Genomic DNA, 19,145 nt, shown 5'->3' on the forward strand with positions numbered 1-19,145 from the left:
CCAAGTGTTTTGTTTACTATATATGGTTGTAATAGGAAATATATATATTTTATTTTTAAACGCAATAGCAAATACATAACTTTGTGTAGGCGGTGATTAACTAGAAAGCAACAATCCACGAAGCTTTAACCCAGGCTCACCTGTAGGCTATGTGCTGTCTATTAAGGAAGCCCCCTCCGCCATACCCCCTTAGGTGGTGCGGGTATCTCCTGCTCAGGTTTAGATGTCTCATCACATGGGCCATTAGGAAGCCGTGAAGTTATAGGCGGCTTCCTATTTGGCATGTGACTGGGGGCTTTAAACCTGAGCAGGAAATACCGGCACCCCCTAAGGAGGTAGGTATCTCAGGAGGCAGAGGTTCCCCAGAGCCGAAATTAATGCGGTTCAGCTCCATAGACCCCCTGCGTCAATCCTACATATATTAAAAAGAACTTAATAAGTAAGGAAAGCGGCAGGGCTGTTACACTTTCCAATAAAGAGAGATATCAACCTCTGCCTTAATACTCTAGGATAGATAGTATAATGAGATAATGGGGTGCATGGGGAATGGAAATAGCCGTATACAAAAAAAAAACTGATCAAGAGATGATTAGCACAAATGATTAGCACAAAGAAGCCCCTATTGTTGCACTCGACCATACATTCTTCTGGGAAGGATGATGCCAGTTACTAACCACAGCGTATCCATTACGGACAGTATACAGAGTACACTTGTGATTTATATAATCTCTGTTTTTTATCCGGTGTCATTTCAGGAGAAATTTGGGGACTAGAATGCAATGGAATACTAATTTGCATCGGTTTATATTTTCCAAAGCCCTGACCTCGAAGTATCATTCTCACCATTGAGGATTTTATTTTATTCATAATCACTGTATATACTGTATCTATTTGTGCACCTGGAAGTTATAGATTAATTAAAATGTTATTATTTTATTTTAACTGGCATCTTCCTTCTCAGAAGATTGTATCACTATTATCTGTGATCATTTATCCTGTTTGAAGATATTTAATCTCTCATATATACAGTATATTGATATTATATGGTCGAGTGCAACAATAGGGGATTCTTTGTGCTGATCATCTCTTAATCTGTTTTTTTTGTATACTGTTACACTTTCCCACTTCCTGCCCTCTGAGACCTGCAACCCCTAGGTGGCGCCTTACCTGCTACCTAAACGAATGGGGCTAAATAAACAGGAAGGGGAGGAAATGGAAAGAAGACGCAGGCATTTAGATTCTTAAAGTCAGAAGAGACGGAGGTAGAATTATAAGTAATGTAACAAAAATTTCAAAAGGACTATCAAATTAAATTTAAAATAAAAAAAGAATTAACCCTAAAAAGTTCTTTAAGTAACTTAATAACAAAAAGATTAGAAAATAAAATATAGGACCCATTCAGTGTGAGATGGGCAGGCAAATTATTGGAGATGAGGAAAAATCAGAGATAGTAAACACATTGTTTGCCTTACTATTAAAAAATAGTGCCACAGGAGGAAGCATCAACCTCTATATTAATGAACAATTGGTTAACTGAGGAAGAAGTGCATAGGCGGCTTGATAAATTTAAAGTAAATTAAGGACATGGCCCAGATTGCATGCACTCAAGCGTTCTTAAGGAGTTAAGTTCAGTAATAGCCAAACCATTACATTTAATATTCAAGGATTCTTTTTCCACAGGCTCAGTGCCACAAGATTGCTGTAAAGCAGACGTGGTGCCTATATTTATAAAGGGATTAGATCACAAACAGGGAATTACAGACCTGTAAGTCTGACATCAATAGTGGGGAAGCTTCTTAAAGGTTTAGTATGGGATAATATCCAGGAAAACCTAATGGATAACAACATTATTAGTAACAGTCAGCATGGATTTATGAAGGGTAGGTCATGCCAAACTAACCTTATTAGTTTCTTTGTGGAGGTAATGAAGTAAGTAAGATTTTAGATCAGAGTAATGCAGTTGATGTGGTCTACTTAGATTTACCAAGGCTTTTGATATGGTGCCACACAAGAGGTTAGTGTACAAAATAAAGGAAATTGTACTCAGTAAACATATTTACACTTAGATTGAAAATTGGTTGGAGGAGAGTTGTCTTAAATGGAACCATTTCAGTTTGGGCTAAATGGGTGAATGGTGTAGCTGAAGGATCAGTATTGGGACCGCTGCTTTTCAATTTGTTTATTAATGACCTTGAGGTTAGCATAGAGAGCATCTTTGTTGATGACACTAAATTGTGTAAGGTAGTTAAATTAAGAGCAGGATTTAATTTGTCTCCAGAGGACTTGGATAAACTGGAAACTTGGGCAGATAAATGGCAGATGATGTTTTTAATGTAGATAAATGTAAGGTTATGCATTTGGGAAACAAGAATAAACAGGCAAAAAAGGTCAAATTGACGGAGAATGATTTAGGGGTGCATGTAGACAGCAGGCTTAGCAATGGGGCCAATGCCATTCAGTAGCTACAAAGGTAAATACAATTTTATCTTGCCCTAAAATGTGAAATGGATGGAAAGAAGTAAGCATAATTATGCCACTGTATAAAGCATTAGTAAGACCATACCTTAAATATGGAGTACAGTTTTGGGCACCACTCTATAAAAAAAATATTATGGAATTAGAAAAAGTGCAGAGATAAGCCACCAAATTAATGAAGGGGGTGGAAAAACTGACAGGACGAGAGGCTAGCTAAATTAGATTTGTTTACATTAGAAAAGAGGCATCTAAGAGGGGATATGATAACTATATATAAATATATCCAGGGTCAATACAAGGAGCTTTCAAAATAACTATTCATCCCAAGGGAAGTAAAAATGACATGGGTCATCCTTTAAGATTGGAGGAAAGGAGATTTCACCAGCAACAAAGGAAAGGGTTATTTACAGTAAGGGCAGTCAAAATGTGGAATTAATTACCCATGGAGACTGTGATGGCAGATCGCTTAATGTAACCACGTATTTGTAACCGTGTATTTTTAACCATGGATTTGTCATCATAACTCTATGCCCAGGACATACTTGAATACGAAAGGTAACTCTCCATGTATTACGTCCTGGTAAAACATTTTGGCAAATAAATAGAAATAACAATAAATATCGTCAAAAAACATTTAGAAAGGAAAGGTACAGTATACAGGAAGTAAACATGGAAAGGATGCTGATCCAGGGAGAAATCCGATTGCTATTATTTGAAATCAGAAAGGAATACATTTTTTCCCTTATGAGACATCATTGGATTATGTTTCAATGTTTCCCTTCCTCTGGATCAAAATACTGTAAATACAAATATAGGATTAGTATCTGTCATCTAAATTTAGTATAAGTTGAACTTGAGGGACATACAGTCCCTTTTCAACCTCATCTGCTATGTACGGTAACTTTGAAAAATATGTAAAACTGGGGTGTTTTTTTGGTGGCAGCTACCATGTCCCTGTGTTAAAATACTATTTTTTTTTATTACTGAGATCCTGAGCACCCCAAATAAGATGTCCAGGGAATGTATGTTCAATTACTCTTTAGTACTGATCTTATCAGCTATCCATGTGGTTTCTCAGTCTAATAATCCCCATCGTGATTAGTCCACTGCCTTATTACAAGATGAGAACATATCAACTGTTTAAGATTCCAAAAGGAATTTTAGATTTAATATATGCCGCTGGTAGATTCTAGACATTCAGGTGGGATGGGCAGCTCGCAGCACACAAGAACAAAACAGGTAAAGTTGGTGCACACCTGTGTTGAAGCTTGATGATTGTTCTGTCCATGTGTGAACTGCAGTAATAGAGTGAAGTCTTTGCCTACTTTTGTAGGGTCTTTGTGTAGAGAAGAAAGATATGACTATGAAGTAAAGACAATGATAGAATATACATTGACTTGCCCAATGCAAGTTTACCCAACTAGCTAAGCTACAGTAGTGTCAAAAAGCTGAAAAAGAATGTGTACATATGAAACAGCTTCCCTTAATGCAGCGCTTCACTCTGCTCTTTTTCTTTGGGGTGTGGAGGTTATTTTTTTAAAATATTATTTAAAGTAGTTCCCATGATACCGGCAGTTTTCTCAACCAAACACACTTATCCGGTGGACATAATATTGCAGCCGGGGTCAGCGTTTCTCCGGAAGCCAATAGAAAGTTGAGGATGATGTTGCCACTTTGACCCAGCCGCCATATTTGTATTTTGGTTGTGTAAAAAATGACAATGTCCCCGGAGGTCGAAAAACTGCGGGACCCCAATTCAAGTACATACATTTTTTTCTTCTACAAAACAGGTACTGCTACTTTAACATACTTTAATAAGGAAGTGTGATTTGGGGCTTTTGACCATGGAAATTTTCAATAAACTTTATTTAAATGGTGACATAATTTCGAAAAACAGTAATTGGGCCAAATACCACCTACTTAAAAGTGTAGTCCCTCTTAGTTCATATAGTATCTGTAAAATAAATATTTTTCCTACTATATTTTTTATTATATATGTGATTGCAAAATCACCCGATGCATTTTAAATTATTTAATGATATATGCAATCTATAACATCAATAATGATAGTATAAATTATGAGCTTGATGAATTTTTAAATTACTCCACATGGTTCCCTTATATCAACTATCCTCCAATGAACACTATAAATAAAGCCACATATATTGCTTAGTCCATTTATTATGTTATTCTGTTTCTAATCAAACTGTAAAAGTGTTAGAAAATGTGCTACATGAATTAAAGCTTTCATCTCATTGTAATGTTTTTTGTCTTGCCATTTGACACTTTTAAATGAATAACTTTTAAACATCAGTAGTATATTTAAATTACTTGTGATAGATTATTTTTCCTTCTGGGAAAATGTGACTCTCCGTACACAATAAGAGAAATTGATGAAAGAGATTAAAAGAAAGTTTTGCCCTAAAAGATAATATGGTTTTGATAACCGTGGCTTGATAAATTAGCCTGCTGAGTGCTTTTAAATGAAGATGATCTATTAGTGTTTTCCAACATGTGAAGTAAGACAAAAAGTTGTTTTCAGGATCATTGACTTAAACATATCAATGGCACTGTTGGACAATTCTTGCTGAGTGCTGAGATGATTTATGTAATGGACTCCAGGTTTCCACAGCAATACAATATGTTCTGAAACTATCGAGACTAACTCATGCTGAGACAAAAGAGACTGTGAAATACTTGATTCTGAATGTCCTCCATTCAGAAATTAAAGATAAGGTTCATCCTATTTAAACTTCTCAGTGTCCACTGTAAAACACATTATCATAATATTTGAATGTCTACAAAGTAAAATACGTATTTAACGAGCTCTGTGGTGTATTACTTCATCGCCTCAACTGTTTCATTTAATAATAAGGGGTAGAATTAAATGCCGTAAAAAATTGAATGCTTATAAAAATAAGACTTTTTTATTTATAATAATGCTTTGTAAAACTCAGGGAAAATAGTAACCATCATACCAGGATAGGGGTAATTGTTACTTCATTGGGATAATGTGTAATAACAGAAAGATTCCAGTAATTTGGTAAAATGGGATTGATCAAAAACAATGGTGCAGTGTTAATGAAGTAATAATTCAACAATAATCTATGAAGGACAGGTGGAGGACACAAACCCACCCAGGCCTTTGCTCCACAAACATCCTTACACCCCCCCATCCACCAACGGCCTGAAACCACCAGCCGCCTCCCACCCTCATCCCTACTCCTCAAACGGTTTTTATTTCCTGCCTAATCCTGAGGCAAAGCAAACAAAGTAAATAATGAAATCCTGCTCGCTGGTTAAAATGTTACTTTTTCTGAGTGATTAATGCCCGGAATTGTAACCAATCAGGGAGTAGAATTGTATTATTCACTTTGTTTTATCCTATAATTAGGTTCAGTGCCACAATGCTTTCTGGCATGGCAGTATTTCTTCTACCTCAAAGAATTTATTACAAAAAATTAATTTTATAAGGGTTTATTACATAAATTCTAATAGCCTCATAGTATTTTACCTTCTATATTTTTAAAGTCCACTCTGTTACAACAGAAACTGCTTACAGGGATCAATTTACAAAAAATATGCATTGCATATTTATCAATTTGTTTACAAATATCTTTATCTTTTTTTTTTTTCTTCTTACCTTACTTGAACCTGGGGTCCTCTAGAGCAGAACTACTAAAATCAAAAAGGAAGCATAGTGTCTCTAAATTATTAGTAATAAGTGAAATCAAATTAGCTGCTACATTAGTATATCTGCATAGTCTCCACAGGTCCCCAAACCACCTTCATTCATCCCTTTGTTACATGTCATGCAGTGACTAGAATGTAGACATGGATTAGAAGTAGTGACATGTAAATGAGCAACCAGTGTATGGGTCACTTTCCGAGATGGGCGAATCTGTCAAAATTAGAGCCATGCTGTATATTATTTGCACATTTTTAGGCAAAAATAGATTTGTAGATGAAAATTAAAATGTGGAAGATGTGGGGGGGAGAAAGGGAGGGAGACGGGGAAGAGAGAAAGGAGGGGAGAGAAGGGATAGAAAGAGGGGGAGAGAAGGGGGGAGAGAAAGGTAGGGAGATGGCGAAGAGAGGGGGGAAAGAAAGAGTGGGGAGAGATGGAGGGGAGAGAGAGGGTGGAAGAGAGAGAGAGAGGGGGGGGTTGGAGAGAGAAAGAGAGGAGGAGATAGAGGGGGGAAAGAGTGAGTGGGGGTGAAAGAGTCCCAGCTGTCCCCCCCTGATGGCATCCATCAAGTTTAACCTTTGCTAAATTTAACCAACAGATATTTTAGCCTATATTGGTACTTACAGTATATTGATCCAGAGGAAAGCAAACAAAAAACCCCAGTGAAATATCCTCCAATGATAACTCGTAATGGAAAAATAAATTCCTTCCTGACTCCAAGAATTGGCAATCAGATTACTCCTCTTAACTTAATGGATATAAAATAAATGTATTAGTTGAGCAGAGCATAAATATCAGATCCATATATTTATTATTATTATTATTATTGATACTTTTTAAATCCCTTCTATATAGCTTAAAAGCAGAAAAACAAATGAAAAATTATGATATACTGTTCAAAGCATACTGCTTTTGTTATGGGTTACAAAGGACCTCATACAGTATGCTGAAATTAATACTGTCAGTATCATGGAATATTCAAATTGACTAACTGTTTTACATCAATATTTCTTAGACATTGAAAACTGGCGGGGCATTTGATATAAAATTATCTGAATGATCTCAGGATGAAAGAAGATGGGGAAAAAAAATTTTGAACAGAAAAATAGTTAGGTATGGGATATAAAAATGTGGAATAAAAAAATACTGCATTTCAATGTACTGTAGGTATCAAAGATTACACACTTTCCAGATCAACCTGAGGGTTCTTCAAGTCTATATTTTGTACATCGGTTAATAAGAGGCCAGTGACATCCTAAAAACTCAGGTATCAACTACATTTATAAGGAGCACTCATGGTGGCCCATAAAAATCCATCTCGACCTGCAAAACAATATTGTTTTCTCCACGACCAATATGATTGCTACAACTCCAAAGTGCCATAGTTTATACGATATAAAACCTTCACAATATTCTCAGTTTATGCTAAGGTTTTATTTATATGTATACTTGCTTTGCTTGTATATTAGTGTTAATATTTATACATGAGTATATTTTAGATTATCATCTTGAGTAAGAGCCTTATTAGGGGCAGTATACACTTGTTTTCATTTATTTTATTTTTACTACACAATATTAGGCGCAGTCTTGTATATTTTTTGATATATATAAAGCAAATTAATGTGATGAACTAGATAGTAACATATATATAGTGCTGTTGCTGAGTTAAAGAACACAAAACTGATGAGATATATAATTAAATAAAAAAGGGAAATAAATATATATATATATATATTTCCCTTTTTTATTTAATTATATATCTCATCAGTTTTGTATATATATATATATATATATAGTTTTGTATATATATACAGGCATACCCCGGTTTAAGGACACTCACTTTAAGTACACTCGCGAGTAAGTACATCTCGCTCAATAGGCAAACAGCAGCTCACAAATGCGCCTGTCAGCACTTCCTGAACAGCAATACCAGCTCCCTACCTGTACCCAAGCTGTGCGCAAGCGGGGAGACTATAGAGCCTATTACACATGTGTTATTTACATCAGTTATGCACGTATATGACAATTGCAGTACAGAACATGCATCGATAAGTGGGAAAAAGGTAGTGCTTCACTTTAAGTACATTTTCGCTTTACATACATGCTCCGGTCCCATTGCGTACGTTAATGTGGGGTATGCCTGTATATAGTGCAGAATAAATGAGTTCTTCAGTATTACTGTAGGTGATACCTTTTTTTATTGGACTAACAATTTATGTCATAGGACAAGCTTTCGAGAGTTCTCCTCTCTTCTTCAGGTCGAGCAATACTGATATACAAAGGATTCAATGGCTAAAGCAGTGTAGAGAGAGGGGGAAAAAACAACAGATATTTACTGTAGATAAGGTAGGGTGTTAAGTGTTTGAAGCCAGGGGAAAGTGTCAAAGAAAGGTGGGGAGGGGAAGGGATGCTGGGTTTAAATATATATATGTCTCCGGTTTTAAATATATATATTGCCATGCTCAGTAGCACTCCTTTGTGAAACTTATATGCTTCTATATATGTTGTGGGTATTTTGGGGGGTTCAATGTGAGCTTGTAAGGGTTCTGTATGTTTTATAATTCTTGTTCAGCTAGTCTTAGCTGATTGGAGGGTGGCAACCTCCTACCTAATTGAAGCTCACTCCCTCCCACATTTAAATGGTTAAAAGCTCACTCCATGGCATCTCCCACTCTCAGGGGAACTTGCCTGCTTACAGTGTGATTGTGACAAATCTATTACAGAGTGCTTTTCCTGGTAATGTACAGGTTAATAAAAGCTTCAATCAGACTTAGAACTTTTGCAACTTATATTGACAGATTTATTATAAATCATTCTTCCTGGCAATGCACAGGTTATTAAGAATCTATATTAGTGTTAGGGTCCCTTGAAACGTGGTCTGCCGTGCAGTTGGCTCAAGGGCTTACAACAATTTGGCCAAAATGTTAAACTAAAAGACCATTTTATTTATTAGTTATTTATACATGTATATTTAGGCACTGTACCGTATATAAGTTTTTCTAGATGTGCACTGAGCTTTGTCTGTGTTTTATGTTATGTCTCTGGTTTTAAATATATATACATATATATATATATATATATATATATATATATATATATCAACCAGACCTGCCTAAGACATGCAGATGAGCATACAGTTGTATTTACATTTGTATATATATATATATATATATATATATATATATATATATATATATATATATATATATATATATATATGTGTGTGTGTGTCCAAGACTACAAAACCATAAATATAGTCCAATGTAGATACAATCACACGTGGTAGATCTGGATGAATCTTTTAGGATACTGGCAGTCTTCTTCACGGGCACAACAACCTCCCTTCACATGACCTGAATAGAAAAAAAAGAAGAAAAAAGTGCCCGCTCCTAGTGTATTACCACAGGTAAAAATTTAATAGTTAGATGATCACAATGTAAAACTCACAAACTTCAGATGTATTCAAGCGTGTTATGAGATAAAGTCATGTCCCAACATGTCACTACGACGCTGCTATGCTCAACCATATGGCGTGTTCAGTTGCGGGATCACTTCCTGAAGGTAACTCCCAATGTGTGTCCCTCTTTGGATAGTCCTCCGTCAACTGGCATTAAGTCAGCTATGTTCCAAACAGGAAGAGTTCTCAGTCCTCGGGGCAGAGTATCAACTCCTTTCTCCGGTGTGGTAATTCCAACCACCGTTCCACGCTGTTTTAAAGACTATTATATTTTTATCTGTGGTAATATACTAGGATCGGGCGCTTTTTTTTTCTTTTCACACTCTCTCTCTCTACACACACATATATATATATATATATATATATATATATATATATAGCAAAAAAGTAAAAAGTAAAGAACAATAGGCACTCCGTCGGGTGCAAATCCTGTATGGTACATATAGGCAATACGATACCGTGTGAGGACGAATATCAGAGGCAGCACTCTAAATGGTTGTCAAAAGAATATTGTATTAACAAGACAGAATTTCCAACGTTTCGGTCCTTCGTGCGGGACCTTTCTCAAGGTGATGATATATATTATATACATACTTTATTTTGGTATTAAGAACACTTGGTTGAATTACAGGAGTATATTTATGGTTTTTTGAGATGTTTAAATCCATTAGTTTTACTCACCCATTTTTGCTTGATAACTCCTCTGATCTTTGCCCCCATACTTCTTTTTTTTTGTAAAACCATAATTAGTGCTGTCATATTAAATATTATGACAAAAGTAAAGGGTGCTAATAGTAATTGCCAAGTCATAACTGAGAATGACTGAACCTTAACTTGGTAATTTCCTTTATTTTCATTCTGTAACTTTCCCTAGCAATGTTGACATAAAATGTATATTTTTTATGTATTTAATTTATGTTAATGTACACGTTGAGGTAGAATCGGATATGTTGCTGTGTTATTAGAATTTTTACTTTCCTAAACTTGCTTTCAGCTGAGACCTTTGATCTCATCTGTTGGCAATCATGTAAAAGCACTTTTTGATCAAATGTTGATTTTATAAATTACATTTGTTTTCCCCAGACCTACTGAAAAGGGTATTCAGCAACAATGAGACTCTTGAAGAATCTTAATGGGGCCCTAGGAATGTATTAAATGATTTTTGATTCTTGAGAAAACTGTGCCTAATGGAAATTTTGTGAATGCCAGAGTTTGTTATGCCTTTGGGGGAATAATGTTCCAAATACAACAGTGAAACAGGAGCACCATTTTCTATTATGGTTTGAAATGTACTTTCATTGAATAAAAAGCACATTACTCGAAAAGCTTGTATGGTTGTGATTGCAACAATATTTTTTTTGTTTTCACTCTACAGTCATATCCTGGCCCAAGCCTAGAAAATGAAGACTTTAACATCCCTCCAATAACACCTCCTTCACTACCAGACCATTCACTGGTGCACTTGTCTGATGCGGAGTCTGGATACCACTCTCTCTGTCTCCCAATGAATCACAACGGTCTACTTCAATTTCATCCACAAAACATGGATTTACCTGCAATTACAGTATCAAACATGCTGGGCCAAGATGGGTCTCTGCTTTCAAACTCACTTTCACTGGTAAGATATTCTCTTTGTTTTTAGGCATTGATTAAATGTGCAGTGAAATACATTCTAGGCTTTCCAAGTACTCTGCTATGTAAATGTTGCACCTGCTACTGATTTTATAAATGAATGTCTGAAGCTTGCCATAAAATATCATTTTAAACCAGTTGTAAACTAGTTGTTTTTCTCAACAAACAGTCTTGAGAGCAATGATCTCTGGAATCAATAGTTTGTCACCGTTTGTTTTTTTGATAGTATTAGTAAATGAATGTGATGGAGGATCTTAATGTTACAATACCCAAAACACAGAACAAATATAGGGTCATATTTACTAAGTGCTGCCATTCCACATGACAAATTCCAGCGCAGGAGGGTGTCTTGTAGAACAGAACAGGTTAGTAGATATAGGCCATAACGCTGATTGTTTAAGGTTTTGCATTTCATTTTTTTATTATTATTTAATTCTGAAGATGGAAGCAATGGTATGCAAAATGGGACATAATAGATGTGCTTCATTTATTAGAGAATTTTCAGGTAAAATCACAAATACTTTTTTAGGTACCGCATATGAGATAACTTAATTAAATAAATGCCACCGATTTTTAAATGTAGATAATTGACACTTTAAAACGAAAGAACATAGAAAGGGGTATTTTATTTGCTGTGTTTTTCCTCTGACAGAGCTGGTCGGCTTGGTATTCAAATATCAGTGTTTGGACAAGCAACACATACGTATGTTCTGTACAGGACCTATGAAACAGAAACAATATTTGCCTGGGTCTATTGGGAGTGCAGTAAATCAGCAAATGGAGATGTATTAAAGCGGCATGCATTTCTAATACAGTATGTTGCCATTACAGAAAGGGCCAGCAGCATATTGAATAATGTAGCCTCTGAAGCTCAGCAGAAAATGTGATTACAAACAATTTGATTACTGTTTTCAGAAGAAATATTTTCAGAATGTTGTGCCATTTTGATATTGTAATGCATAAAACATAACGGTGGACCCGGCTGGAATTTCTTTTAGGACAGCAAAGAATAGATGATGTCAACTCTAATTACTTCGATATCAAATAAAGCAAGCATTAGTCTGAAATGAAATGGATGTCACATTGTGTCAAAAGAAATTCTTTTAAACAGTGTGACAGGAGAATAAAGGCAATGCATAATTATATATTCTTTGCACAATTTATCAGGGCTTTATCAGTGAAGTCTTTTATTTTGGAAATGTTTCCATTCAATTCAATTAATTCATACAAAAAAAAAATATTTAAAATGACATCCAAAACATAAATGTTAATGCTACAACAAAAATTAAATTGGTATGGGCACTTTTGTTTTCCTAGCTGTTTTTTGTAATGTTTTATATGCAGTATTAATTCCTCTCTAACCCGCAGTCCTGCGTGTTTACAGCACTGAGTGACTGATGTATTGAAGGTTGCATGTGTAAAAAATGGTGTAATGCTTCTGCAAAAAAAAAGGACCAAATGTAAAAGAAAAGAGAAAAATATTTGATGTACTGTATCACCTCTTATGAGCAATTGATCCTGCGGTTAATGAAAATATAAACACTTTCTAAAGGGTGGACATAAAACTAATAAAAACTGGTATTAATCAGCCATTTCTTTGGCAATGTATATTACCGTGCTTTACGGTAAACATGTAGCCCCCTTTCCCTATGCCTAAGGGAAACTACGTGTGCTGCTATACCTGTTTGCTCACAGGAGGCATAAGCCTCTGCCGCTGGGTGCCTGGGGTGAGCTCTTTCTCCTTACGTGCAGTGCCTCCACCTATGAGGAATCCCAGCGTTGGCAGGATAATCCCTCACAGGACCTAATAAACACTATACTGAATATAATATAACTTTTTTACTGTACACACTATAACCATAAATCAAATACGCAATACAATAATACAATAACATGGGTAATTACCCTCAAAGTACTGAGGGTGCAGTAGCACCAATACCCCTGGTGTCCTTCCCAGTCAGTCCCACCCAATGTGAGGAAGCGCTACCCCCGTGAACAGTTGATGCACTTATACCTTCTTGGGCACTCCTGTACCTAGGTGCAGCTGGTGAAGTAAGGAACCGTCAGGTCCCATGCAGCGGGGGCCTCCGACACCAATCCCCTCGCTCCTTAGGATCATGATCCGCCTCGTGGGTGAGCTCCAGATAGAGTGCCTCACTTGAATGTCCTGGATCCTGTGACCTTGTCCTAGGCCGCAGGGCACCGCGTGACTGTCCGGTTACCGGTGCAACAGCACTACAATACACTAATGGGGCCTAAAGGGGCAAGCCTAGGCCTAGTCAAGGAGCACTGATCCCTTGACCCTACCTGCTCTCTTGCCAACCTCCGTCAGACTGACACGTGGGGTTTTTGCATGCAAAGATATACTATATCCTCCTCCTCCGCCCCCTGCATCTCACACCTGAGGATTCTGGCACATGTAGTTCCACTGTAGTGTATTCAGAGCCAAATCTAAAATGGCCACCACACTGCCTGACTCCGCATGCGCTGTTCATCATTCTGCGCATGCCCAACACACAAGATGGCTGCCCCTGCACTCCTGATATTGTGCATAGCTCTGGCGGGTGTTACAGAAGTTTCCCTCTCCGAAAGTAAGGAGGGGATCCTGTTACATGCTCCCCCTGGTGGAGAATCCAACGTCTCCGCTTGCGAACAACATATACAACTCTTATATAATGAAAAATGCTGTCATGTCATACAACTTGTGTTCAGATGTACAATACATTACATCTATACCAAGTTGAACAGTTCATTGTGCATGGTCATTACAGAAGCAAACCTGCTCCAAGACAGCTGCTGAGACTCATAGTGTGGTGCCCCTAATAATCATACGCCATTCTCATTGGAGGGTGTTTCACTCTTTGACTTCTGCGAGTCTCTTCTTAAACGTCTTTGGGTGGAGAGGCTACTATCGGCTTGAGGCCCTAGCCCTCTTATAAGGTGTGAACATGAGCTACATAGTCTCTAGTAAGGATGAAACTCAGACTCCTTGGTTTGAGTGGTCAGCTTGTTGAAGGGGTGGGTACATGGGGAACAAGCCCATTGCCTGCTACTTTTCGGGTGGTGCCCACCAGTCTCTGTTTGTGGTGGCAGATGTCCCTTTCAAGGGAAACTGATAATTTGCCATTACAGCATCCGGAGTTTCGCTGGACTCCGGTTCACTTGCCGGCACTACTGAGGGTGGTTCAGCTTCGCTTTCCTCCTCTTGGGGAATATGTAGCAGGTGATTTGGATGCCAGACCCTTACCCTTCCATCTGCATCTCGGATACAATATACAGGGAGGCCCGGCATCTGTGACTCTACCTCGATGGGAGCTTCTCGCCAACAGTCTGCTAACTTATGCTTTCCTGGTATTCCTAAATTTCGCAGGAGAACTGTGTCTCCGGGCTGAAGTTCCGGATGGCGGACCGTATGTTCATACCTCTGCTTGTTATTCTCATTCAGCTTGGCGGTGGCTTTTTCCGCCAACTGATATGCTCTACAAAGTTATCCTGGAGCCTTTGCACATATTTGTAATGCGTCATCTTCTGTACCCAATCGGTGGATACTCGGAGACGAATGTCCACAGGTAGTCGCTCCTCTCTGCCGAAGATCATGAAATAGGGTGTGTACATGATGGATTCATGCCTCGTGCAATTGTACGCATGCACTAGTGGTTTGAAATGCTTGCTCCAGCAAGCCTTCTCTGAGCCTTCCAGAGTGCCTAGCATATCCAGGAGAGTTTGGTTGAACCTTTCCAGCAGGGCATCTCCTTCTGGGTGATAGGGAGTCGTACGAGACTTCTCGATATTTAGACATTTTAGAAGCTCTTTGATTAACTTGCTCTCTAAGTCTCTCCCTTGATCGGAGTGCATCCGATAGGTAACCCGTAATTAATAAAGTACTTCTCCGACAGCACTTTGGCTACTGTGAGCACTTTCTGGTCTTTGGTACGAAACGCTTGAGCGTATTGGGTGTAATGGTCTGTCACTACTGTTTTTCGCTGTATGCACCGCAGGCACCTCCGGCAATGGCGCTCTACTGATTCTAGATCAAGGGTATGAAGGGAGCAAAATTTTAGGAACACCCCAAAACAGAAAAAGAACAAATGATGGTGTGCAGTAAAATCACAATAGAATGGTAGAACAAAACTTGGCTCGTATAGAAAGCCTACTTACAAAAAGTAAGTGAAGAATCAGCATGTAACGTTAAACAAGGTATGCAGGAACTCCGGAGGGCTCTTTCTCGAGGTGAAACTCAGGAGGAAACACAGCGGAGAGAGACCATAGTGCAGACCAATAAAACTTTATCACAGTAAAAAAGCTAACGAAATGTACTCACAATGTGTACAAATGTTATAGGCACATAAAATTAGAGCAATGAATCTCACGCCAGGGAGGTGGAATCCAAGCCGTCTCCCTTCGATACTCCCGCTATTGGATGGCGTGGATTGCGTCTGACGTCACATCCGTCGATGGCCTGACAGCTTCCGGTTTGCGTGGGAGAGGGAGCAGGTACACGGCAGGGCGGTCCCCTCTCCTCTGGAACGGAGCTCACTGCGTAAGATGTGGAAGCTCAGCGCGTTTCACTGAACTAACGTCAGCTTCATCAGGAGAAATATGCCCATATTCATACCCTGGATGTAAACTGTTGCTATAGGGAATTTGTACATTTCCCACTGAAGGTCGAGCATTTTTCTATTTCACCTTACACATAATTGTATTTAATTATTCACATCACCTTTAATAATATTTTCACTGTGTTGTTTAGCGCTGTTCTAAATCACTTGGGTTACCTAGGCTCTAATGATTCTCACATCTTGGGCCAGAAGAACCTTTCTCTTACTAGGCCGAACGTTTTGTCCACTCCCAGGTGTCCGTGATCATCGTGCAGAAATCGTAGGACATGGTACTGCAAACTTCTGGGTATGACGAGATGTCTCTTATCGGGATGGTTGTGATAGGGGATAACCTGGTAGAGAAGGCCACGGTCCATGCGGAACTTGTCCCATTGCCTCACGATAATAGTGACCGTGTTGGTAGGAGCACGCTTCACTAAGGAGGGGTTGTTTTCCTGGATGGACCGGCGTATGTCTCTAGCCATCGGATCTCGCATCTGGTGTATCACAAACTCTTTCCATCTCATTATGGTATTTTGTGTGATGGACATGCCTTCTGGGTGGCAGTATGCTGCTGGGAGTTCCTTGGACTGACACCCCAATGAGTCCGGTACTCTGAGTTTGGAGACGGCTACTTTTTCCTCCACAATCGCCACGGTTGAGCACATTGCCCGGATCCCAGGAATTTCTTCCCACGGGCCATAGTCTGGCGTTGATCTCAGTCCAGGCCTTCTGGACAGACTCCGATGTTTAATGGCCATGGCTTGTATTTCAGCGTGAACTAATAGTAGATAGGGCAGCCAACCATCTGTGGCCGGTGGCATCCAATTTGGCGGAAGTCAAGATATATGTCAGGGGATTATTGTCGGTACGCACTTCAAAGGAGATCCCGTACAGATAATCGTGTAGTTTATCGACAACAGAAAACTTGAGTGCTAGAAATTTCAGTTTGTGAACTGGGTAGATTTGTTCACTCGGCGTAAAGCTGTGACTCACATACGCTACTGGGCGGAGGCCGGCAGGGTATTTTTTATGTGACGTGTCTCCCAGCCCATTGAAGCTGGCATCCACATGCAGGCTATACGGCTGCTTCGAGTCGGCTAAGACAGGGGCTTCAGGGAGACTTTTCTTGAGCCCTGTGAATGCCTTCTCACAGGCTGACGTCCACTTGTCCCCAAACGGTGCTCGCGGAGTTGCGGATTTTTGCCGAGGTTCCTCTGGGTAGATTTTCAACAGGTTGTTGAGGTCTTTGGCCTAGCATGAGTAACCCTCTACGAATCTGCGGTAGTATCTGCAAAACCCCAGGAAGGATCGTAGCTTCGACCTTAGTGGAGTCGGTAGCCACTCCTTCTGCGGACACTATGTGACCCACATAGGTGACTGAAGTGTGGCAGAAGCGACATTTGTCAAGGGACAACTTCAGGACTTCTTTCCCAGTCGATCCAGGACCTTCAGAAGGCGTTCTTTGTGCTTTTCTAACGTTCTTCCGAACACAATTATATCGTCCAGGTAGACCAGACATTCCCAGGGATTCATATCACCAATGGTCTTTTCCATTACCTCTGGCATGTTGCAAGTGTGCCACAAATGACTTAGGGCATCCAGGTGAACTGGTAAAACCAGAGGGGCAGACAAACGCTATCTTCTCCTGGTCTTCGGGGCTCACGGGTACCTGGTAGTATCCAGATCTTAGGTCCAGCACGCTGAACCACTGACTGCCTTATAAGGCACTGAGGATCCTTCAATCCGCGGCAAGGTATATTTGTCTGGGACTGTGCGGCAGTTCAAGGTGTGGTAGTCCACAAATAGCGAACGGACATGTTCTTCTTCCGTACTACCACACTAGGAGAAGCATAGGGTTTACGGGACTCCGTTACAATACCCTCCATCTCCATCTCCTTCAAGACGTCCATCACGTACTTCACATCTCTGGGAGCTATGCATTTGGAATGCTCCCGGAATGGAACACACTCACAAATAGATCACAAATCACATATGCAATACAATATTACAATAACATGAGTAATTACCCCCAAAGTACTGAGGGTGCGGTAGCACCAATACCCCTGGGGTCCTTCCCAGTCAGTCCCACCCAATGTGAGGTAGTGCTATCCCTGTGAACCGTTGATGCACGTTTACCTTCTCTGGAAGTCCTGTACCTACAGTAGGTGCAGCTGGTGAAGTAAGAAACCGTCAGGTCCCATGCAGCGGGGCCTTCGACATCAATCTCCTTGGTCCTTAGGATCCTGATCCGCCTCGTGGGTTGGCTCCAGCTGGAGTTTCTCACTTGAATGTCCTGGATCCTGTGACCTGATCCCAGGCTGCAGGGCACCGCGTGGCCGTCCAGTCACCAGTGCAACAGCACTACAATACACTAATATGAAAGAGTCCCCATCTGGGTACTACCCTGCAACACTCCACTGGGGTGACTCAGGGCCTACCTTGGGCCTAAGGTGGCAAGCCTAGGCCTAGTCCATGGGCGCTGCTCCCTGGACTGCCTGATCTCTTGCCGCCCTCGTCAGACTGACTCGCAGGGTTTTTGTGCGCCAAAGATATATTATATCCTCCTCCTCCCCCTGCTTCTCACTCCTGAGGATTCTGGGACATGTAGTCCCGCTGTAGTGTATGCAGACTCAAATCTAAAATGGCCACCGCTACCACTACCTGACTGCTCATGCACCGCTCACCATTCTGTGCATGCGCAGTGCACAAAATGGTTGCCCCCGCTCTCCCGATACTGTGTGGAGCTCTGGCAGGCATTGCAGCAGTTCCCCCTCAGCAGAGGTAAGGAGGGGGCCCTGCTACAAACATAATATGCAACATGAGTGAATGAGATTACTTGTAAGTAACACTATTTAGCAAAATATTAAAATCTGCCTTTCTGATGATCTCATTATAACAAGGGATTCCTGTTGCTGTTTGGTTTACCATAATTCCTAAAATTACCACAACTGGTGATGCCATGTTAAAATATCGGTTTGAAAATGGGGAAATAAAAGTCAATCGTCTTTGATTTTGTAATGGCCTAATATGGATATTTTTCCATAAGATTTTAAAATACTCTGTTAGAAACTCTTGAAAAACGCGAGTTTCCTTAATCGTAAAAGTGTTGTATTTATTCATGTTCGCCCCGGACATAAAAGGCATAAAAAATTCACAAAGAAGAAGTAAGAATAAAAAAATCACTTACTTGCTGTAATTTGTAAAGTCCTCAATTATGTTTTCAATAGCAGTTTCTTACATTTCATAATATATTTATGAAACAGCCTTTATATATTGGTTAAAAGGTGCATAA

The 19,145-nt window shown here is 39.4% G+C and overlaps 1 protein-coding gene across 5 annotated transcripts in view; it reads left to right on the plus strand.

Annotated features, from left to right (window-relative positions):
- Window positions 1-19,145, plus strand: part of TOX (thymocyte selection associated high mobility group box) — a 386,296-nt gene that overhangs the window by 225,905 nt on the left and 141,246 nt on the right. For all 5 annotated transcript variants that reach the window (XM_075584054.1, XM_075584058.1, XM_075584056.1 and 2 more), the window contains one exon: window positions 10,996-11,238. In XM_075584054.1, coding sequence (XP_075440169.1) covers window positions 10,996-11,238 — 243 coding nt within the window. The remainder of the gene's footprint in view (window positions 1-10,995; window positions 11,239-19,145) is intronic.

The sequence above is a fragment of the Ascaphus truei genome, chromosome 2, assembly GCF_040206685.1.
Source record: "Ascaphus truei isolate aAscTru1 chromosome 2, aAscTru1.hap1, whole genome shotgun sequence".
In the NCBI taxonomy this organism is placed as follows: domain Eukaryota; kingdom Metazoa; phylum Chordata; class Amphibia; order Anura; family Ascaphidae; genus Ascaphus; species Ascaphus truei.